The sequence below is a fragment of the Triturus cristatus genome, chromosome 9, assembly GCF_964204655.1.
Source record: "Triturus cristatus chromosome 9, aTriCri1.1, whole genome shotgun sequence".
NCBI classification, from domain to species: domain Eukaryota; kingdom Metazoa; phylum Chordata; class Amphibia; order Caudata; family Salamandridae; genus Triturus; species Triturus cristatus.
In genome coordinates this window covers 310608325-310626235 of record NC_140592.1, presented here as the reverse complement: position 1 = coordinate 310626235, position 17911 = coordinate 310608325, and the positions used below count along the sequence as shown (strand labels likewise).

The 17911-nt window shown below is 41.1% G+C and overlaps 1 protein-coding gene across 1 annotated transcript in view; it reads right to left on the bottom strand.

Annotated features, from left to right (window-relative positions):
- The window catches only part of SARS2 (seryl-tRNA synthetase 2, mitochondrial), a 172439-nt gene that overhangs the window by 84318 nt on the left and 70210 nt on the right, over positions 1–17911 (bottom strand). The window contains exons 4-5 of the mRNA XM_085624994.1: positions 3529–3669; positions 3324–3378 (exon numbers count right to left, since the gene is read on the bottom strand). Of these exons, the coding sequence (XP_085481120.1) occupies positions 3324–3378; positions 3529–3669 (196 nt within the window). The remainder of the gene's footprint in view (positions 1–3323; positions 3379–3528; positions 3670–17911) is intronic.

The window sequence follows — 17911 nt, the reverse complement described above, 5'->3', positions numbered from 1 at the left end:
CATTTTCTGATGTTCTGCGATCACTACTCGGCATTAAGAAGGAAATATTTGATCCCGATCCTAAAGGAGGCAGGGTTTATACAGGTTAAACCAGCACTCCTGTTTTTACAGTTAATGCAGACCCCCAGGATTATGTTCCATGTTGCTAGTTTTCTAGTGGGGGCGGTTAGGATCAAGAAAAGGAAGTTGTCCAATAATCTAACTAACATGGTTTTATAATGGTTGAATTTTAATATTGTCCATATGAAATGCTTACTTCATGAAATTAATATACATATATGTAATATGTAAGTGATGTGAATAGATTGTTTTATCTAATTGACCTCTTTTTAATATATTTTAATAACTGACCTCTTTTTAATACATTTTAATAATTGAGTTTTTATAAAGAACTTACTGTAAATTTATCATGATTTGATTTTGTATTAATTATGAATTTATTGTGTGAAATTGTATTGTTCCTATGTCTTTTTATGATATTAATTTATCGAAATAAAGTATTTTGACTGACTGACTATCAAATGCTCGGGCAACATCGAGTGATACTGCAACTCTGTCCTTCTCCAGGTCTACCTAATCTTATCGGGTACTATTTGTGACCTCTAAAAGTGAATTAGCACTCTTTGGGCTAGATGTACAAAGCAAACTGTGCAGTAGAAAATGGTCCGATTCGCAGAATCAGGCCGTTTCTAACCACAAAAATTATTTTTGGTAAGTATTAATCCCAAATTGCGATTCAGTCACATGTCACCAAATCGCTATTTGGAAGGGTCGTGTTCAGAGCAACGCTTCCAAAAACTGAATCAGAATGGGATGTAGATATTTTGCGAACGATATGTGGTTTGTAAAACATTCGCATTTTAACACTAACTCAAAGTTGGTGGCAAACCATTTGCTAATAGGAAGGGGTTACCTTAGGGTCCCTTACCTTTGAGAATCTTTACAAATATATTTTTTAAGAGCAGACAGTGGTCTCATGGACCGCAGCATACTCTTACCAAATAATGCATCCAGTTTTCCTTTAAGGAAAACGGGCTGCATTAAAAAAAAAAAAATGATTGCTTTATTTAAAAGCAATCACAGACATGGTGGTCTGCTGACCCCAGCAGGCCACCATCCCTGTGATGGCAGCTAATCCTAGAGGTTCACAAATTGCGACCTACCTCATTAATATTCATGAGGTAGGTCTATTTGCGGCCCAGTATTAATCACTAATGGGCAAGATATTACCTTTGTATGTTGGTAATAGTGATTTTCAAATAGTTATTCACAAAAATAAATGCTATCTGATAATTGCTATCACTGATCTTCATACGTCTAGCCCTTGGAGTGCTGGGCCCCGGTTCATCCACCAAGATAACACAGAGAATCAAGGAGCTTTAGAAGGCCAATTTTCCGTCACAGATCATGCACCCAGTGTCGCCGCTATTATGAAATATATGCAATCTAAACTTTAAAATTGCTAGGTTGTCCTTATGACCTCTGGAAACGTTACTGTACAACAATATAGTACATTTGCTCACACTTTAAACACTAAACAAATTGAACCAATTGTGGAAATCGATGACTATATTTGAGTTATGTATAAATCTCAGTTCAAGTACATTTTGTTTGAACCTCAGTTCCAGCAACAGACATGGCTCCTTCTTATTCTAAAGACAAAGAACTGTCAGAGTGTCGTGTGTAGCAAGAATTGTGTGTAATTAAAATATGAAGGATAGGCCTGGTTGCATCTAAACATTACAGAACGTAATGTTAGAGAATGCATGGTATTTGTGTACGGCCTGTAAAAGCAGACTCACTACTTGGAAGGTAGAAAACAAAGGGGTGCGCGTTTGCCATGTTTTCCGTTTAGAAATTTGCGGGACAGTTCACACAAATAAGTTACATGTGCATATTACAAAGACACTTGAGTAACTGCACTACTTTTGGCTATTCACAAAATCAGAGTGCAAAATACTCAAAAGTGTAGACTGACAAGTCTCCACCCCCGAAATAGGAGTGTAAGGCACTGCTGCCAAAAAGAAACAGCAATTAATCCAGCGTCACACATGGTAATCCACTGGAACTACAACACCCTCCCCTAGAAAATAACAAAGGTAGGGACTGAAACAAAGTCAACAGTAAACAATGCTAAATTATTTAATGTAGGTAAATATAGAAATACATATTATTTAGGGTTAAAATAATACCTAAAAATCAAACATATTATTTAATTTTAAAATATTTTAACAACCTTTTTGAATTATAAATAATGTAACCTTTTTTAAATATAACTAAACTACTTTTCAATAATTTTATACATCACCTTTAATAATTATTCATGCATAATAAAAAAAGTTTTTTTTGCTTTCGGTGGGACACTATTTTTTAATTTAAACTGCAGGAAATTCATTTTAATTTATTGAAATTAACTAAAGATTGAATTCAAAATGTAGTCATTAGTACCGTAACTTTTTTCATTTTGTTCTACATTAAAACATATATCAAATTAATTTAATATTTAACAAACCTAGTTTTACTAATCTATTCTAAAATTTAATGAACTTAAAAAAAACATTCTATGCTTCGTCACAGGGAGATTTTCACTTTGACTCCCTATGTTAAAGTATAGGAAAAAGTAAAAAAGTTTAGTTAACAAAAAAAAAAAAAATAGCATTAAAAATGCTGCAGCGCTAAAAAGCTTCATTTTGGATTCAATATTTAATTATTTTAAATATATTGAATCAAATAAAATGTATTTAATGAAGAGGTAAATTTGAAAAAAATATAGAATTGTCGCAAAGCACTTTCTTTTATAAAGCAGCAGCCAACCAACAGTAACAAGTGGGTTGATCAAATGCCCACTGTAAATATTTGTTTTTAACTGTAATTAAAACATTGGCACGTTGGGTGCCCCACTGAAGCTAACGTAGTGGCTCAGGGCTGATAAGGGCTGGTATAAGCCTTCCAATTCCAATGTTTGTCTTTAGGTTTCTCCCTTTTTTAATATAGAACATTCTATCCTCAGTAAGTGGAATATTCTAATAGTCTTCAGCAAATTGAAATTTTACTTTACAATATCCCTTTTCTCCAAAACTCAAAATTGTTCTGCTGTGTGCCAGTGCAGCCTCAATGAGCCACTTTATGAGGAAGCATGCATGTTTAAGGTATAGCTTCACATCAAGACCTGTGCCTTTCTAGTGCCAGACACTGCTGTGCTTGCAGACTGATGCATAACTTTTTCCAAGCTGCATACTACAATCAGGTTAATCCTCTTGAAATATCATTAGACGTGAAAAGGATCAGCGTGTGGTAAGTAAGGTGCATAAAATGTCGCTCACCTGGTTTCTTCCCAATGATTTCGACTATTCGGGCATTGCTCTCATCTCCAACTGGCTGGAAGAAGGAAAATCTCAGGGTGAGGCACAAACAACTGAAAGAGGTGTGACAAGACCTCCTGCAGCAACCCCCTACAATTACCCACCATTGTCCCATCCCAAAGTCTTCACAGAGTGTACACCAATAATATCCTCCGATTCCTCTTACCACATCTGGGTGGGTCCTGTTGGGCAGCTCCAGGGCCTTCAGATAATACCGCTCGTCCAGCTCATACTCTTCCTGATACAGACTTGTAAGCATCTGGCGTAATTCCCTGCCACGCTGCCGGAGCTGAAGATGAGGAGGGTGCTGTGTGACAGACAGCGATATCATTTAATCAATTTATCAGTAGGATACTGAATACTGGTGGCTCAGAGAGTTCAACCATCAGAGAGGGAGATCACAAGCAAAGCAGGAGAGACATTAGGTAAGAGCTACAGAAAGGCATCACTCAAGCAGCACTGGGGGAGCAGCACTGGGGGAGGGAGGTAAATGATGCTAGGGATAAGCAATGGAGGGCACATCACAGACACCATAGAGTGGGATGTTCAGTGATACACTCCAAGGGCAGCACTAAATAAGTGTTTTTGATGCCAAAAACATAGACCTCAAAACATGCTTTTTATCTGACAGTTTCACTAATCACGGTTAGACTGCAGTGCTCTCTTTCGCGAACAGGCCTTTTCATTTCACTCCCAGCCCTTCCTTTCTTTTCATTATCTGCCTACCAATGCAGGGCAGGAGTAGCCCCTTAGCAGACTCCTGATCTTAGTCTCTACCGACTCATCAGCAGGCTGCGCCATGTCTCCGCCGGGCTTGAATTGACCTACGGGGGTAGGATGGTGCAGCACTGAGGCCTAGTGGGGCAGGAGAAGACTGGCTTGCAGGTATGCACTGTCTGAAGTTGGCAGGATTCTGGCAGGTCAAGTAAAATCAACGAGACATCAACGGAAGTGACACACAAGAGCGAGTCAAGCCCGCCACAAGGTCATTTTGTTGGTCTGGCTTGCAATGTGACACGGGGCGTAATAAACAAGGAAAATCTTATATATATATATATATTTACATTTTCTATAATCGTCTAAGATCATTGCTTCAATGTTTTTGTATCTTGAGGCATTACTTCCTCACCTGATGAATGCAAGTATTTACAACAGTTGCTTTATTGTTCCGATATGTTGGATACTCAAAAATGTTCCCTGATTACTGTTGGTTTTGACTTGTACGACAGTTACACAGGAATAATTATAATGGAATAAACGGTCTGATGGAAATGGACGTGCGTTTTGTTGAACTAAGGGGAATTCAGCCCCTTTGTGACCGCAAAAACGTCTGCCCAATACACAAACCCTATTTTGAGAGTCGCTAACCATTTAGTGATTTGCAAAATAGGATTAGCGACTCGCTATTAGGAAGGGGCGTGCCAAGGGCGTCCCTTCCTAAAAGCAAGTCCATAACCTATGTATGATTGTTTTGCAACCGCAACTGCGGTTGCAAAACACTCACAGTTTACCATCCTTCTCAGAAGGGTGGTAAGCTACTTGCAAATGGGAAGGGCCCTTCCCCTTTGTGAATGGGTACGCAAATATTTTTTAAGAGCAGGCAGTAGTCCCAGAGACCACTGCTTGCCCTTAAAAAATGAAACTGCTAAGTTTCATTTTTCTTTTCCTTTAAGGAAAACGGGCTGCATTACAAAAACTGCTTTATTGAAAAAGCAGTCCCAGACATGGTGGTCAGCTGACCCAGCAGGTCACCATCCCTGTGAGTGCGAGCCATTCCCAATGGGGTCGCAAATTGCGACTGCCTAATTAATATTCATGAGGCATGCAATTTGTGACCCCATTGGAAATAGCAAACAGTGTCTGAGACACTGCTGTACATTGAATTTTGCGACTCGCAAATTTCGATGGTCGTAAATCTGGCCTTAAATCATTTGTACTTTAAAATTGGGCATTCAAATGCATAAATTGATAATGTACAGAAAGTAGAAAGAAATTACAATCATTGGAGGTCAAATAAATGAAACACATTCAGGCAAGACTGCTGTCACTGATAAAGGAACATGATATAAGCTAAACTGCAATATCAGAAGAGTAACCTTTTATAAGGCACAATACAGGGAGTTACGCTACATTTAGGAGTGATGATGCGTTTTTGTACCTGAATCCCAGACTAGTAGAGCACTGAAGTGGCAAAGTAAGCGGAAGAAACACTTCTATATAGCCCAGGAGTACAGGAGTGCGATGCTTCGGGCTGATTTCTGTTTAAGAATGCATATTACACCTCACAGAACTTTCACTGTAACTGACAAGATTCACAATACACTCAACAGCTCTAGCAATGTATGCTACAACACTCACACTCTGTCTCCCTCAAAAGCACACTTCACCCCCAAAGCACTGTTAAAATGTATATTGGCCTATCGGCTACCTGTCAAGATCACTGTGCCTGACTTCAGTCCCCTTCCTCCCCCCAATACAGGAGGGCATGGGAGGTAGAACAAACATATTACAAAGAAAAGCCGGGGAGAAGCTGGATAAACCAATGGAAGAGCTGGAGGATAGGGAATGAAGAGGGAACACAGAGCACACGTGTCACACGAGGGGAGAAAAATAGAAAACACCTGAATTCTCTTGCAGTGCTGAAACCATAAGACAAAATAGTTCCCCGAATTGTCCCTTGAACATATTTTTAACACAGACACGTCAGCTGGTGTAGGTGATGTGTGCAGAAGTGATATTGTACTCCCCCTGCTCTGTGAGGTCAGAGTTCACTCCACATGGCTCCCCTGTCCTGGAGCTATAGGTGCTGCCTTCACTGCTAACCCTCCGTCAGCTGACGCTCTCACGAGTCTGGCTCTCACCTGCACCTCGGATTCAGGTGGCCACTCTGCGTCGACTAGTAGATCGTACAGGATGACTTCCCCTGCTCATCACTCCTCTGGACTGCGGGCGCTGCCATCTTTGCTCCTGGCAAGCAGACTTGTGACTAGGGTGCCCTGGCCAGCTCAAAACTCTTCAGCGTGCGAACCCTGTCAGTGACAACTAGTGGGGGAGTAGGAGGAGGGGTTGTTCTAGCTCTGTAAATGACAAAACTGAATAGTATGGTGCACAATGGTGTCATGGTCGGACGGATAGTATCAGCTCACAGAGCTGCCCTTCCCATATCCACTGGAAATTATTCCTAGGATCGAACGCGAAAGGCGCCTGCTTTTTCATTTAAGGTTTCCAGCAGATTTTTTCTCAACGCTGTTGTGAGAAGCTTGCTTGGTATATGATGCACACTTATGTGAGTGGGCTCCCTGCACCAATCCAGACAACCCTTATGGTGATTTTAGTAGTCTTAGACAACCTTAGAAAGCTCTCTAATTGGTAGCTGTGGAGAGCAGCCTACCGACTTAGTCCTGAAGGAGAGCAAAGCAGCTTGCTTTACCAGAACATAATCTTATAGGTATAGATTACGTGAAAAAGAACCACACAGTGTATTTATAAAAATATGTATTTATTATAAGACACTCACTAACACATCCAGATATCTCCTAGTCGGAGATATACACAATGAACCTAATACTTTTCAATAGAACCAGGTAAGTAGCACAAAATACACAGTGGTCACCAGGGGGCGCCAAACCATAGTCTAAAATAGTGGTATGCGAACCACGACTCTGAAGATGTAGAGGTGTCAGGGACCCGTGGAACCACCAGAGGTAAGTAATCGGAAGCCCCACGGAGGCCTTGTGCAGAGTGGTCACAACGACCGCGCGTTCAATACAAGTCAATGGGTACGTCGCAGTTGCAATTTTAAAGAAGAAGGACCCTTCCCAGTGGACCATGAAGAACCCCATGGAAGACAGAAGATTGGACAGCCACCCCACCCGTCGCTACTCTAGGAACCAGGATACCTACACCAGGGCAGCCGGGTGCATAGGTGTGAAGTGGCGTCGGAAACCGCAGTCGAACTTAATAAAGGACTAAAGGAAGATGCTGCTAATGGAGAAGGTGAAAGTGTCTGGTGGAACCCAAAGGTGGATTCAAGTCGAGAAGTACCTGCAAGCAGAGGGGACAGAGTCTATGCCACTTGGAAGTGACCAGGAGGCCCGGAATATGAATGCCCACCAAAGTCAAGGGTTGCAGGAGAGCTGACAGTGACCTTGAAACTGCAGCTGTGCGGACCAGGCGACGCAGTGGAAGACCAGTAGCCGTGCATGAGCTGTCCCACGTCAGATGTTGAGAGTTGAGGGGTAGGTGTCAGTTGGAAGAACCAACAAGCCTTTGCAACTGCAACCAACATGGAAGGTACAGTGTCAGAAACCAGCAAGGTCCAGGAGACTCACCATGATCAGGGGAGTCAGGGTAGGCCCCGAGCAATCAGGGGAGCCCACAGAAATCAAAGGAGGCCCTCAGGTGGACCCGGAGGCACTGGAGTTGCAAGAGGACCTCGAGCAGCTCACCAAAGATGCTGGCCCACGGTGCAAGTGATGCAGTGAGGACGAAGATCTTGGTCACAGGAGATGCTTGGAGTGGGGGCTACTTGGAGCCGGAATATCTTGGACCAGTGCATGGAATCATACCTCCCACACCGTTTACAGTGTAGGGGTATGATTCCAACATGTTAGATAACAAAAACACGAGAGGGTTTGTTACGCCAGTTTAGAGATGGTCATCGCGTAATGACACATGGCCACTTCATGTATCGTAATGGCTGATGCACTTACAACCCGGGAGAATGGACTCCGAATGCTGCAGGGGTGTCCTGCCCATGAGGGTACCCTCACACTTGGAACCGAGCACCCTGTCTTCAGGATTGAAAGGCCTGCTTTAGGGGTGACTTATAGGTTTTAAGTTCAGTGGCTTTAGATATAGGGAAACCTATAGCTTTTGTAAGTGGTGCTAGCACCAGCTTACACAGGCTGCAATGGCAGGCCTGTAGTTACAGTTTGAGTGGTCCTCCATGGGTGGCATAATGCATGCTTCAGCCAATGGGGGACCCCTATTGTACCTATGCCCTGGGTACCTCAGTACAATATACTAGGGACTGATAAGGGTACACCAGTGTCAAATCTGGGCTGTACCTTAATACTTACCATACCAATTTAGAGGAGAAAGCACAGAGACTGGGGTCCTGGTTAGCAGGATCCCAGTCAGACTAGTCAGAAACAGCATAGCACTAGGCAAAAAGTGGGGGTAACCATAAAAGCAGATCCTACTTTCCTACACAGCAGATTTTTTCTCAACGCCGTCTTTTTGAAAGATCATTTAAGAACTCTTAACGTAGATAATGCATTTTGTAAAGTGTCCCATAGCTGCCAAGTTTCCAATACGTTTGTGTGTGACAGTTCCATGTATAAGTGTATCAGTGTGTGATATTTTTCTGCATCATGTCCTGTGTGATGTATCGGGAGATGTTATAATCATGTAATTGGGCAGAATTCACATAGTACCCGATTTTGTGTAATGCAGCAGCCTGGAAGTTACCTTAAAACTGCTGTGATTGATGGGCTCACTAATTTTTCAATGTTTTAAGTTGGTCATCTTAGAGTAATTTGTGGTGAAAAAAACAATTGTAACCTTAATACTATGAAGTGTCAGGATTAGACATGCCACAAGGTGTCTGATACTGTGAACCTCAGCAGTGTATGCATTTCTCTGAGTGGACAGTATTTATTTGGGAAACGTGCCTACGGCATCATAACATATCCATTTTGACATTTGTAAAATCTGTAAAAACATGATTATGTATGTTTCCATATGGCCTTCTTGTGAAGATTCCTTTGACTTTCATGGAATAGTCTGTAGGCTTTATCATGGCAAATGTAACATAGAAAGGGCAGTCAATTTGGGAACCACTGATAGAGGCCCTGTGTTTCTTCAAGGTACTCTTGGTGAGAACGCCGTAGCGACAGAAAGACACCTGCGCAGTTAAGGAACAAGATAGCTTTGGAGATGATAGACACTTCTAGGGAAAAGGTCCGTTTAAAACGTCAGGCACTCACCAACCAGGAACCAGCCAATACAGATAATTTGCGTGAGCGGACACACACAATGCGCATGTGCTGTAAAGATCTTTTCACGCCCAGTGTGCATGTGCTTTAAACAAGAGCATTGATTTGTCTACTAAAGGATGGCTACAGGGCATGAAGCAGAAAGCATGAACTCGCACATGCGCTTAACAGTATCACACTTGCATTTTGAAGAACCATTAGAATGCAGCCAGAGCTGATCGAAACATGCATATTTATCAGCTTTATGCTGTACAGAATAAAAGAAAGGGGCATGGCCTCCTGAAGCGGCCACCATGCCGAAAGATGAAGAGTGGCAGCCAAGAAGCGTACGCCACACTGATTAAGGGAAAAAAACGAACGCTTGCGTAAAATGGTCTTTCAAATTTTTTAAAATCGTTTCTAAGTCAATAACTAAAACGGGAACAAGTGGAAGGCTACATGTAATGGGCTGCTGCTCTGTGGGAATGAACAACCGACAAAAAGAAGGGACAAATAGGAAAGATTAACCATTTGTAAACAAGTATTTTAAAGGGCACTGAAATAAACAAATGAAGCAACGGGTGGTCTTTAGGGCCGCAAAGCATTCACAACATGTGTCGAAGAGACAGCGCAAGCGCTGTTTAGGCTCGACCTATAAAAAGAGCTCGTGAGGTGTTCAGTGACAATTAAACGAGCTGCTACATGCATAATGCTTATATAGTTGGCTTTTATGATGAGTGGAGGTTTGTTGTCACTCATGGGGTATTGGAGTGCTGGAGCAGAGTTTTCATTTAGAAAATTCAGGGGCTTTTGAAGCTCTAGTATGTCTATGCGTTTTATTAATTATTAATAAATAACAAATTAATTATTTGTCTTGTGCAAGTGTGTTTTTATTAATCAATACGTTTGTCTTAACATAAGAGAAAGTTACATGAGGGTTAGCATGTGTGTGCTGTTTCTGTTTTCTAAAAAATAATGTGCAAGTTTTCATGTTTAAACGTTGCTGTGTGCTATTTATTTTTGAGCATAAAACGCTGTCCGAATTAATGCTTTTTTATGTCGCAAAAGCTAGATAAATGCATACACATAAGGGTATTAGTGGGGTTAACACTGTTTAATCATTATGTTGTAGTAACGTTTATTTTGTCTCTTTAATTAAAGATGGTCTATTGTGGCCTATGGAGGCTGTATTAAGATGGCTGAATTTTGAAGCCTGGCCTCGAGTGAATATGTGAAAGACGTGACGAGGGAGACCCCTGCTGGAAATGGTCTTGAAGTTGACTGACCATGGTCCTTCTATAAAACTTTCCATGAGGACAGCAGCAGTTTTTGGGAGTTCTCCAAGAGAAGTGAAATTGTCCTTGGCAATCTCGAAAGACAAAGGAGCCTTAGAGGAAAACTCTGAACTGTGGCTCGATGGCCGAGGAGAAGCCGGATTAAATGTGATACATGTTTTATTTTCTTGGTTCCTGTTCCGTAGTCTTCGCTATGTGTATTTTTCCTGAGCGGAGGTTCACAAATGTTGCAATGTCGCATCCTTTCCTTCTCGCTCTGCTCAGTGATTCAGTGTATTTTGCAAACTTAATGTGTGTTTCCATTGTAATTTTTACTATAAAAACTGTTAGCTTAGAGAGGGTTCTTGCCACCCTTTTGCCACTTGCCATTTTACCTTTGCTGCGTGAAGCTGCGTTGCTGAGGATCGTGCTGAGGACTTCATCTTGAAAGACTTTACCGAGAGACTTGTTCTGACCCGTTCTGACACTTAGTTAGAATAGGTAACTATGAGAAATGATTTATTCTGATTGATTTACTTTGATTAATTTTAGATAAAGCAATATAATTTTAAACATGGTGTTGAATTTTCTTTCTTGTCAATTATTGGGTTTATATTTTTGATCATTATTGTATATGTTGTGTAGATTATGTTATTGATTAGGACAGTCACTAAACCAGATCTGATCGACCTGATATTGATGCAGGGTGTTTAGGTGTTTTCTTTCCACAGGTTTATTGCTGGTAGAGTATTTGAGCGTATGTTAGTGAAATGGGCCCTAGTGTATGATGAATGTATGTGCGTGTAACTGTGTGATTACTCTATCCGTGGTAGTGGACATATTTTAGATACCCTGATCTCTATCAATTTCCTGGTAGCAGAGGATGGTTTTAGATGGTTGTCTTGATCTGATAAGATTGCTTGTACATTAGCTTATTGATTATTGATTTTATTTTGTCAATATTGATATATGTACTAATACTACATGTTGAAGTCGTCATGTTGAGTTATATGTAGTGCTGCTGGAACTTGGAAGCTGTTGTAGCAGTTCCGTAGTAGGGCAGAGGGAAGTATATGCTGCTCTCGGGAAAGACGGGATTGTAAGGAATAACGTGTGACAATTGAAGTTGCGCGTTCACATTGTCTGGGTTCGGAATCAGTGACATTGTCGTATGTTACTATTAGATATTTCTGGTATATAAGGAGTGTGTATCGTAGTGAAGGTTATCTGTGAAACTCTGGTCTTAAGTCCCAGGGATCCGTAAGGATTTTCGTTAAAGCTTATCGCGGGAGGAGTAATAGGTATTCTCTGAGCTTGTTTGAGGAACTGGGCGAAGTTGCTTAGTTAATGTATGTTATAATTCTGTAAAGGGACAGATTGTGCGCTGCTTCCCGAGAACAGGATTTCTGTGTGCATGTACTATATTTTTCTTGCATGAATGTGCGTGAAAGTTTGTACATTTTGTTGATTGTAAGACTCTTTGGATAAGTCCTAGAGGAAACAGTTAATGAATGTATGTTAGAAGGGCAGAGTAGAAGAAGTGCTACTGTGTCAATGAAAGGTTTCTTATGAAAATAGACTCTCTTTTACTATTCTGTGGTTAGCGAAGCAGACAATGGAGATGTTTTTTATGTTGTAACTAATAGATTTTGTAAAAATCTTGACACAAAGTCTACTGAGAAGATTTTGTAAAGGAGGGGTAGACGAGTGACAGAGGAAAGAGACAAACTGCAGCGACTGTTGACGTCAGAAAGTCCGCGCTCTGATTGGATAGTGGATCAGAATAGGGTTCGCGCTAGGATTGGTGCGTTAGTGTGAGTCGCGCAGGGATTGGAAGAGCTGTTTAGTGACGTAGCCGCTCCAGGATTGGTGCGTTAGTGTGAGTCGCGCTGCTATTGGTTGAGAAGCTCGTATTGTATATTTATAATACGGAAAGAGTAGAGAGTTTTGGTAAGCGCTAAAATGTATTATCAAGAGGAGAAAAAGAAAAAAACATTCTTTGGGAAAGTTAAAAAGTGGTTTACCAAGGATAAAGAGGTTAAAACGAGAGAGGGTGAGTTGCTACCTCCAGCGAAAACACCTGCATCCTTCATGGTTGCAAAATATGGATTACATACCTGTATATGGTTGCAGAATTGGGTTAGGTATACTAAAGAAGATGGTGTTCTAGCATTTCCAGAACATGGTTCATTTAATTTGGCCGTGTTGAGAAATTTACGGGAAAAGATGGTACGTCTGGACCCGAAGCCGAGACCTACACAGTTCGAGGCTTTAGTGGAATGGGAAGAGGAAGTTCATGAGCGAGAAAAACAAAGATCTGGAGGGTATTACAGGAATATGTTTGGGAGGAGACATGATCGTGAAACACATCATGATCGGATGAAAAGATGGCGAGATGTTAATATGTCAGAGGGATTATATCCTATGAGAACAATTGAAGAAGGAGCAGTTGGAGTTAATGAGTATGATGATGAGGTCTTAAATGACATGATTTACAAGAGACCACCTCCATATAGACCAGAACCAGATGAGAGTACACCAGTTGTTTCTCCGATAAGAGATACAGTCTGTATTATTGAGAAAGAAAAAGTGACACCTGAATCAAGAAGTAGTAGTTCTTTCAGGGAGAGAGAGAGAATCGAAGTAGTGAGGAAAATGCCAGAAAATTAGCAAAAACGACAACAGAACTGACTGAGAAAATTAGAGAGTTAACGAAGAATCTGGAAGCTGTTACGGTGCCTGTAACTATAGGTCCGGTTATGCCTGTGTTTGACAAACAGAGAGCAGGTGAGAATGGACTAGTGATTCCATATGTTGGGAATAATTTGACAAATTCAGTTGGTCCTTCAGGAGATTCAGATAAAAGAACAGAAAGAAGTGACCTGAGGCAAACAAGACATGACACATGTAGTGAACTATTGGATACTAGTGAACCTGGTTGTTCAGGGATGCCAATTTTAGAACCGCAGAAAAGAGTGGTTCCAGTGAGAAAAACTGCTGAAATAACAGTTGATGATTTGAATGATTGGATGAAGGTTCTTCAGAAAAAGGATAAGGATTCACAAGTTATTGATGTGGCTAGGTTACGTATAGAATTAGAAGAGCTTGTGACAGGAACAGTTCCAATAGAAATCCTGAAGAGTCATCATGATGGTGAGCTGTTGTTTATGTGCAAAAGTGTTACCTGGAGAGCAAGGAATACACATGACAGGCTAAGAGCAATAGCAAATGAACAAGGAGTTGACATTGATAAAGTGAAAGCTTTACAGAGAACTTACAGGATGGACTTTACAGAGAAGGACATTGAAAATTTGAATGCTACTGGTAGAACAGGACAGATTAAGGAAATGGTGGCATTATTGCGAAGATGGGGTGATGTTGAAAAGTGGAAGGATAGGTGGTATAAGAAAAGAGAGGAATCTGTAGATAGAATAACTTATTCAGCATTTCCAGTAAAAGAAAAAGAGAAACCGGTGGATAATTATCCTATGAGAGAAATACCTGGAGGAGGATATGTACATGTTCCATGGACCAGACAGGATATTTTATCATTTACGAATGATTTCCCTCGATTGAGAGAAAAGCCCGTCGAGTGGTATAGGCAGGTAGATAGGTTTGTGAAATTGTCAAAAGTGCTGTGGGTTGACCTGAATAGTCTGTTTGATATAATTGTTCCAGCAGACTTGTGGACTGAGTGTAAAATAGTTGTGAGTTGGCCTACTGAGGAATATCCAAGAGATTCAAGAACAGGGGCACCAGATCCAGAAGTAATGAGGAAGTATGATCAGGTGATGGTATACCTGAAGAGTAAAGTTCCTCCAAAAGAGACGGACTGGGTTAAGATAGATCGAACTCAACAGGAAGCAAAAGAATCAGTTCATGCTTTTTACGAGAGGCTGATACTGGCTTTTAAACAATTCAGTGGAGATGAACACCTGGGTGACAAAGATTTGAGTCACTTTGTATACAGATTTGTATATGGTCTAAGACCTGAAATTGGTGAGAGAATTCGTGAGCACACAGTGGATTGGCAGAGTAAAAAAGTAGATGAGATTCTGAGACATGCAAAATACTTCAGTGATGAAATTGAAGCAAAACAAAGAAAGCTGAAAGAGAAAGCAATGTGGGCACAAGTGAAAGTTGCAGAAAGACAGGAAGCACAGTTGGTGGAACAGGCGAATAATCCAGGAAATAATGCAGGAAATAGACCCAGATATGCAGGAAAGGGGAAAGGAAGTCTTGAGGAAGCGAAGAAAAAGTTCCCTTGTCACAACTGTGGCCAACTGGGACATTGGAGATCTGAATGTCCTAATCCACCATTAGTGAGTAATGAGAGTAAACCTTTAAATCAACAGGTGCAGAACCAGAACGAAGGGAATAATCAACAGCAACAACAGAAAGTTGTGAGACAGCAGAGTCAAGAGCCAAAACCGCCCTTGCCGCAGAATAGAGGGGTACAAAAGTATAATCAGGATTCAGGATTCTACAATGATGAGCAGGTAAACAAACCAAGATGTTCTAACAAAGTACAGCAGTACTTGTTAAAGAGTGAAGGGAGTGAGTCTGAGGGTGATTATTGACGGTGCCGAAGAGAGGAGGAAGAGTGCATACTTGGTGCAACTCTAGAAATAGACCAGGCAGGACCATTTGTGGATGGGAAAATAAATGAGGAGAGTGTTACTTTTTTGGTAGACACAGGTGCGACAAGATCAACTGTCAGGTCAACAGATGTTAAAAATCTTCCTCTCTCGGATGAAGCAATCCAAGTAGTTGGTGTAGCCAATACACAAATCAGAACACGTCTTACTGAACCAGTAAGAGTACAGATAGGGAAATTTTCAGACATGCACAGATTTATTGTCTGTGACACGAGTCCAGTGAACCTGTTAGGTAGGGACTTATTGTGTAAGATGAACTGCACAATTTTTTGTACACCAGATGGAATAGCTTTTGAGACACCAGATGATGATGTTTTCTACCGAATGACTCTAGAAAATAGAGAAAGTGAGTTAATTGGTGCATTTGCTGTGTTTAATCCGGAGGATTTGCCTCAAGAGCTGAGAGACACAGTGAAAAGAGCAGTTTGGGATTTTACAGGAGAGGATGTGGGATTGATGAATAATGTAGATCCAGTGAAAATTGCAGTGAAAGAGGGAATTACATATCCTAACATTCCTCAGTACAAAATGACACCAGAAATAATTGAAGGAATAACTCCTATAATTGAGAAAATGATTCAGCAGGGAGTTCTAAGATAACTACTGAGTAGTCCGTGTAATTCACCGATAATGGGACTGAAAAAGCCTAATGGCAAATTTAGGATCGTACAGGATCTGAGAAAAGTTAATCAAATTGTGGTGGCATGTTGTCCTATTGTGCCAAATCCATCAGTGATTCTGTATCAAATTCCACATGATGCTGAGTGGTATACAGTGATTGATTTGTGTCATGCGTTCTTTTCAATTCCATTGCATCATGACAGCCAGCCGATTTTTGCATTTAGGTTTGGCCAGCGTATTTTAGCATGGTGTCGTATCCCACAGGGGTATACGGAGAGTCCTTCGATATTCAATCAGTTATTGAAAAGATCGTTGGAAAGTCTGATCATGCCTGAGAGTTCAGTGCTAGTACAATATATTGATGACCTACTGGTGGCATCAAAGACACGTGAAGCTTGTGAAGTGGATACCATAGCTTTACTGAATCATCTGGCAGATGGAGGGTTAAAGGTATCTCCAGCCAAATTGCAATTTTGTAAGAAAGAGGTTCATTATCTTGGACACAATATTGAAAAAGGTCTGAGAAAAGTGACTACTGACAGGATCAGAATAATCAGAGAAATGAAAGCTCCAAAGACCCAGAGAGAAGTGAGAATGTTCCTGGGTATGGTGGGTTATTGTCGTCAGTGGATAATTAATTTTTCCTTGATAGCAAAACCACTGATTAAGCTGACAAAAAGTGAAATGACAGATCCATTAGATCTGGATGCAGAACAATTGGCAGCATTTGAAGAGCTCAAAAGTAAAATGTGTGAGGCTCCAGCTTTGGGTATGCCTGACTATGAAAAAGAATTCGAGCTGTACTGCAGTGAGAGAAATGGATGTGCACTTTCAGTGTTAATCCAGAAACATGGACACTTGAGAAGGCCTATTGCGTATTTCTCATCAACACTTGACCCTGTAGCTGTGGGTTTACCAGGTTGTCTGAAATCTGTGGCTGCAACATGCAGAAGTCTGGAACAGAGTGAGGGAATCATAATGGGATATCCTGTAAGGGTATTCGTACCTCACAATGTGGCAATTCTTTTGACAAGAAGTAGAACTCAGTACATGTCACATAGTCGGTTGACTAAGTATGAAAAAGTGATACTGGGTGCATCAAATGTGACTCTTGAGAGATGTGTGAATGTGAATCCAGCGACACTCTTGCCGGATATTGAAAATGTGGGTATAAAAATGGAAGATGATCATGATTGTTTGGATGTGCTTGAGTACTGTACAAAACCAAGACCAGACATAAGAGATCTACCCTTACCTGAGAATGACCATGTGTTGTTTGTGGATGGATCATGCTTGAGGAATGATGATGGTGTGCTATGTGCAGCATATGCGGTGTGCAAAGTTTCAGAGGTCATGGAAGCATCACCATTGAAAGGAGTGAAATCTGCGCAAGTTGCTGAATTAATAGCATTGACAAAAGCTTGTGAGATTGGGAAAGATTTGAGGACGACTGTGTTGACTGATAGTCAGTATGGATTTGGAGTGGTGCATGATTTTGGCCAACTTTGGCTACAAAGAGGTTTCTTGACATCGAGTGGAACTCCAATAAAGAATGCTGAAATGATTGGAAAATTGCTTGAGGCGATACAGCTGCCTAAAGAGTTAGCAGTTGTAAAATGTGCTGCCCATGGTCAGGGGGAGGATTTTATAACGATTGGAAATAGGTACGCCAATGATGTTGCGCAGTACTGTGCCAAGACCAATCAGTCCATTAACAGGGACAGAGAAGGGGAAATGTCTTTTCTTTCTGTGATGTTTACTAATGTCCTAGAGACCTGGGATGAAGTAAAACAGTTACAAGATGAGGCAGGAGATGAAGAGAAACAAGATTGGATTAAGGCAGGATGTGCTCCAAGAGAAACAGACCATGTTTGGGTCTACAGAGATGGCAGACCAGTGATGCCTAACTATCTTGTCGTCAATGGCAAGGATGTATCATGGCCAGGGACATTTGGGGAGAGACGCGATGGTTAGGTCGTTTAAACAGACCTGGTACAATGCAAAGTTCAGGACAATTG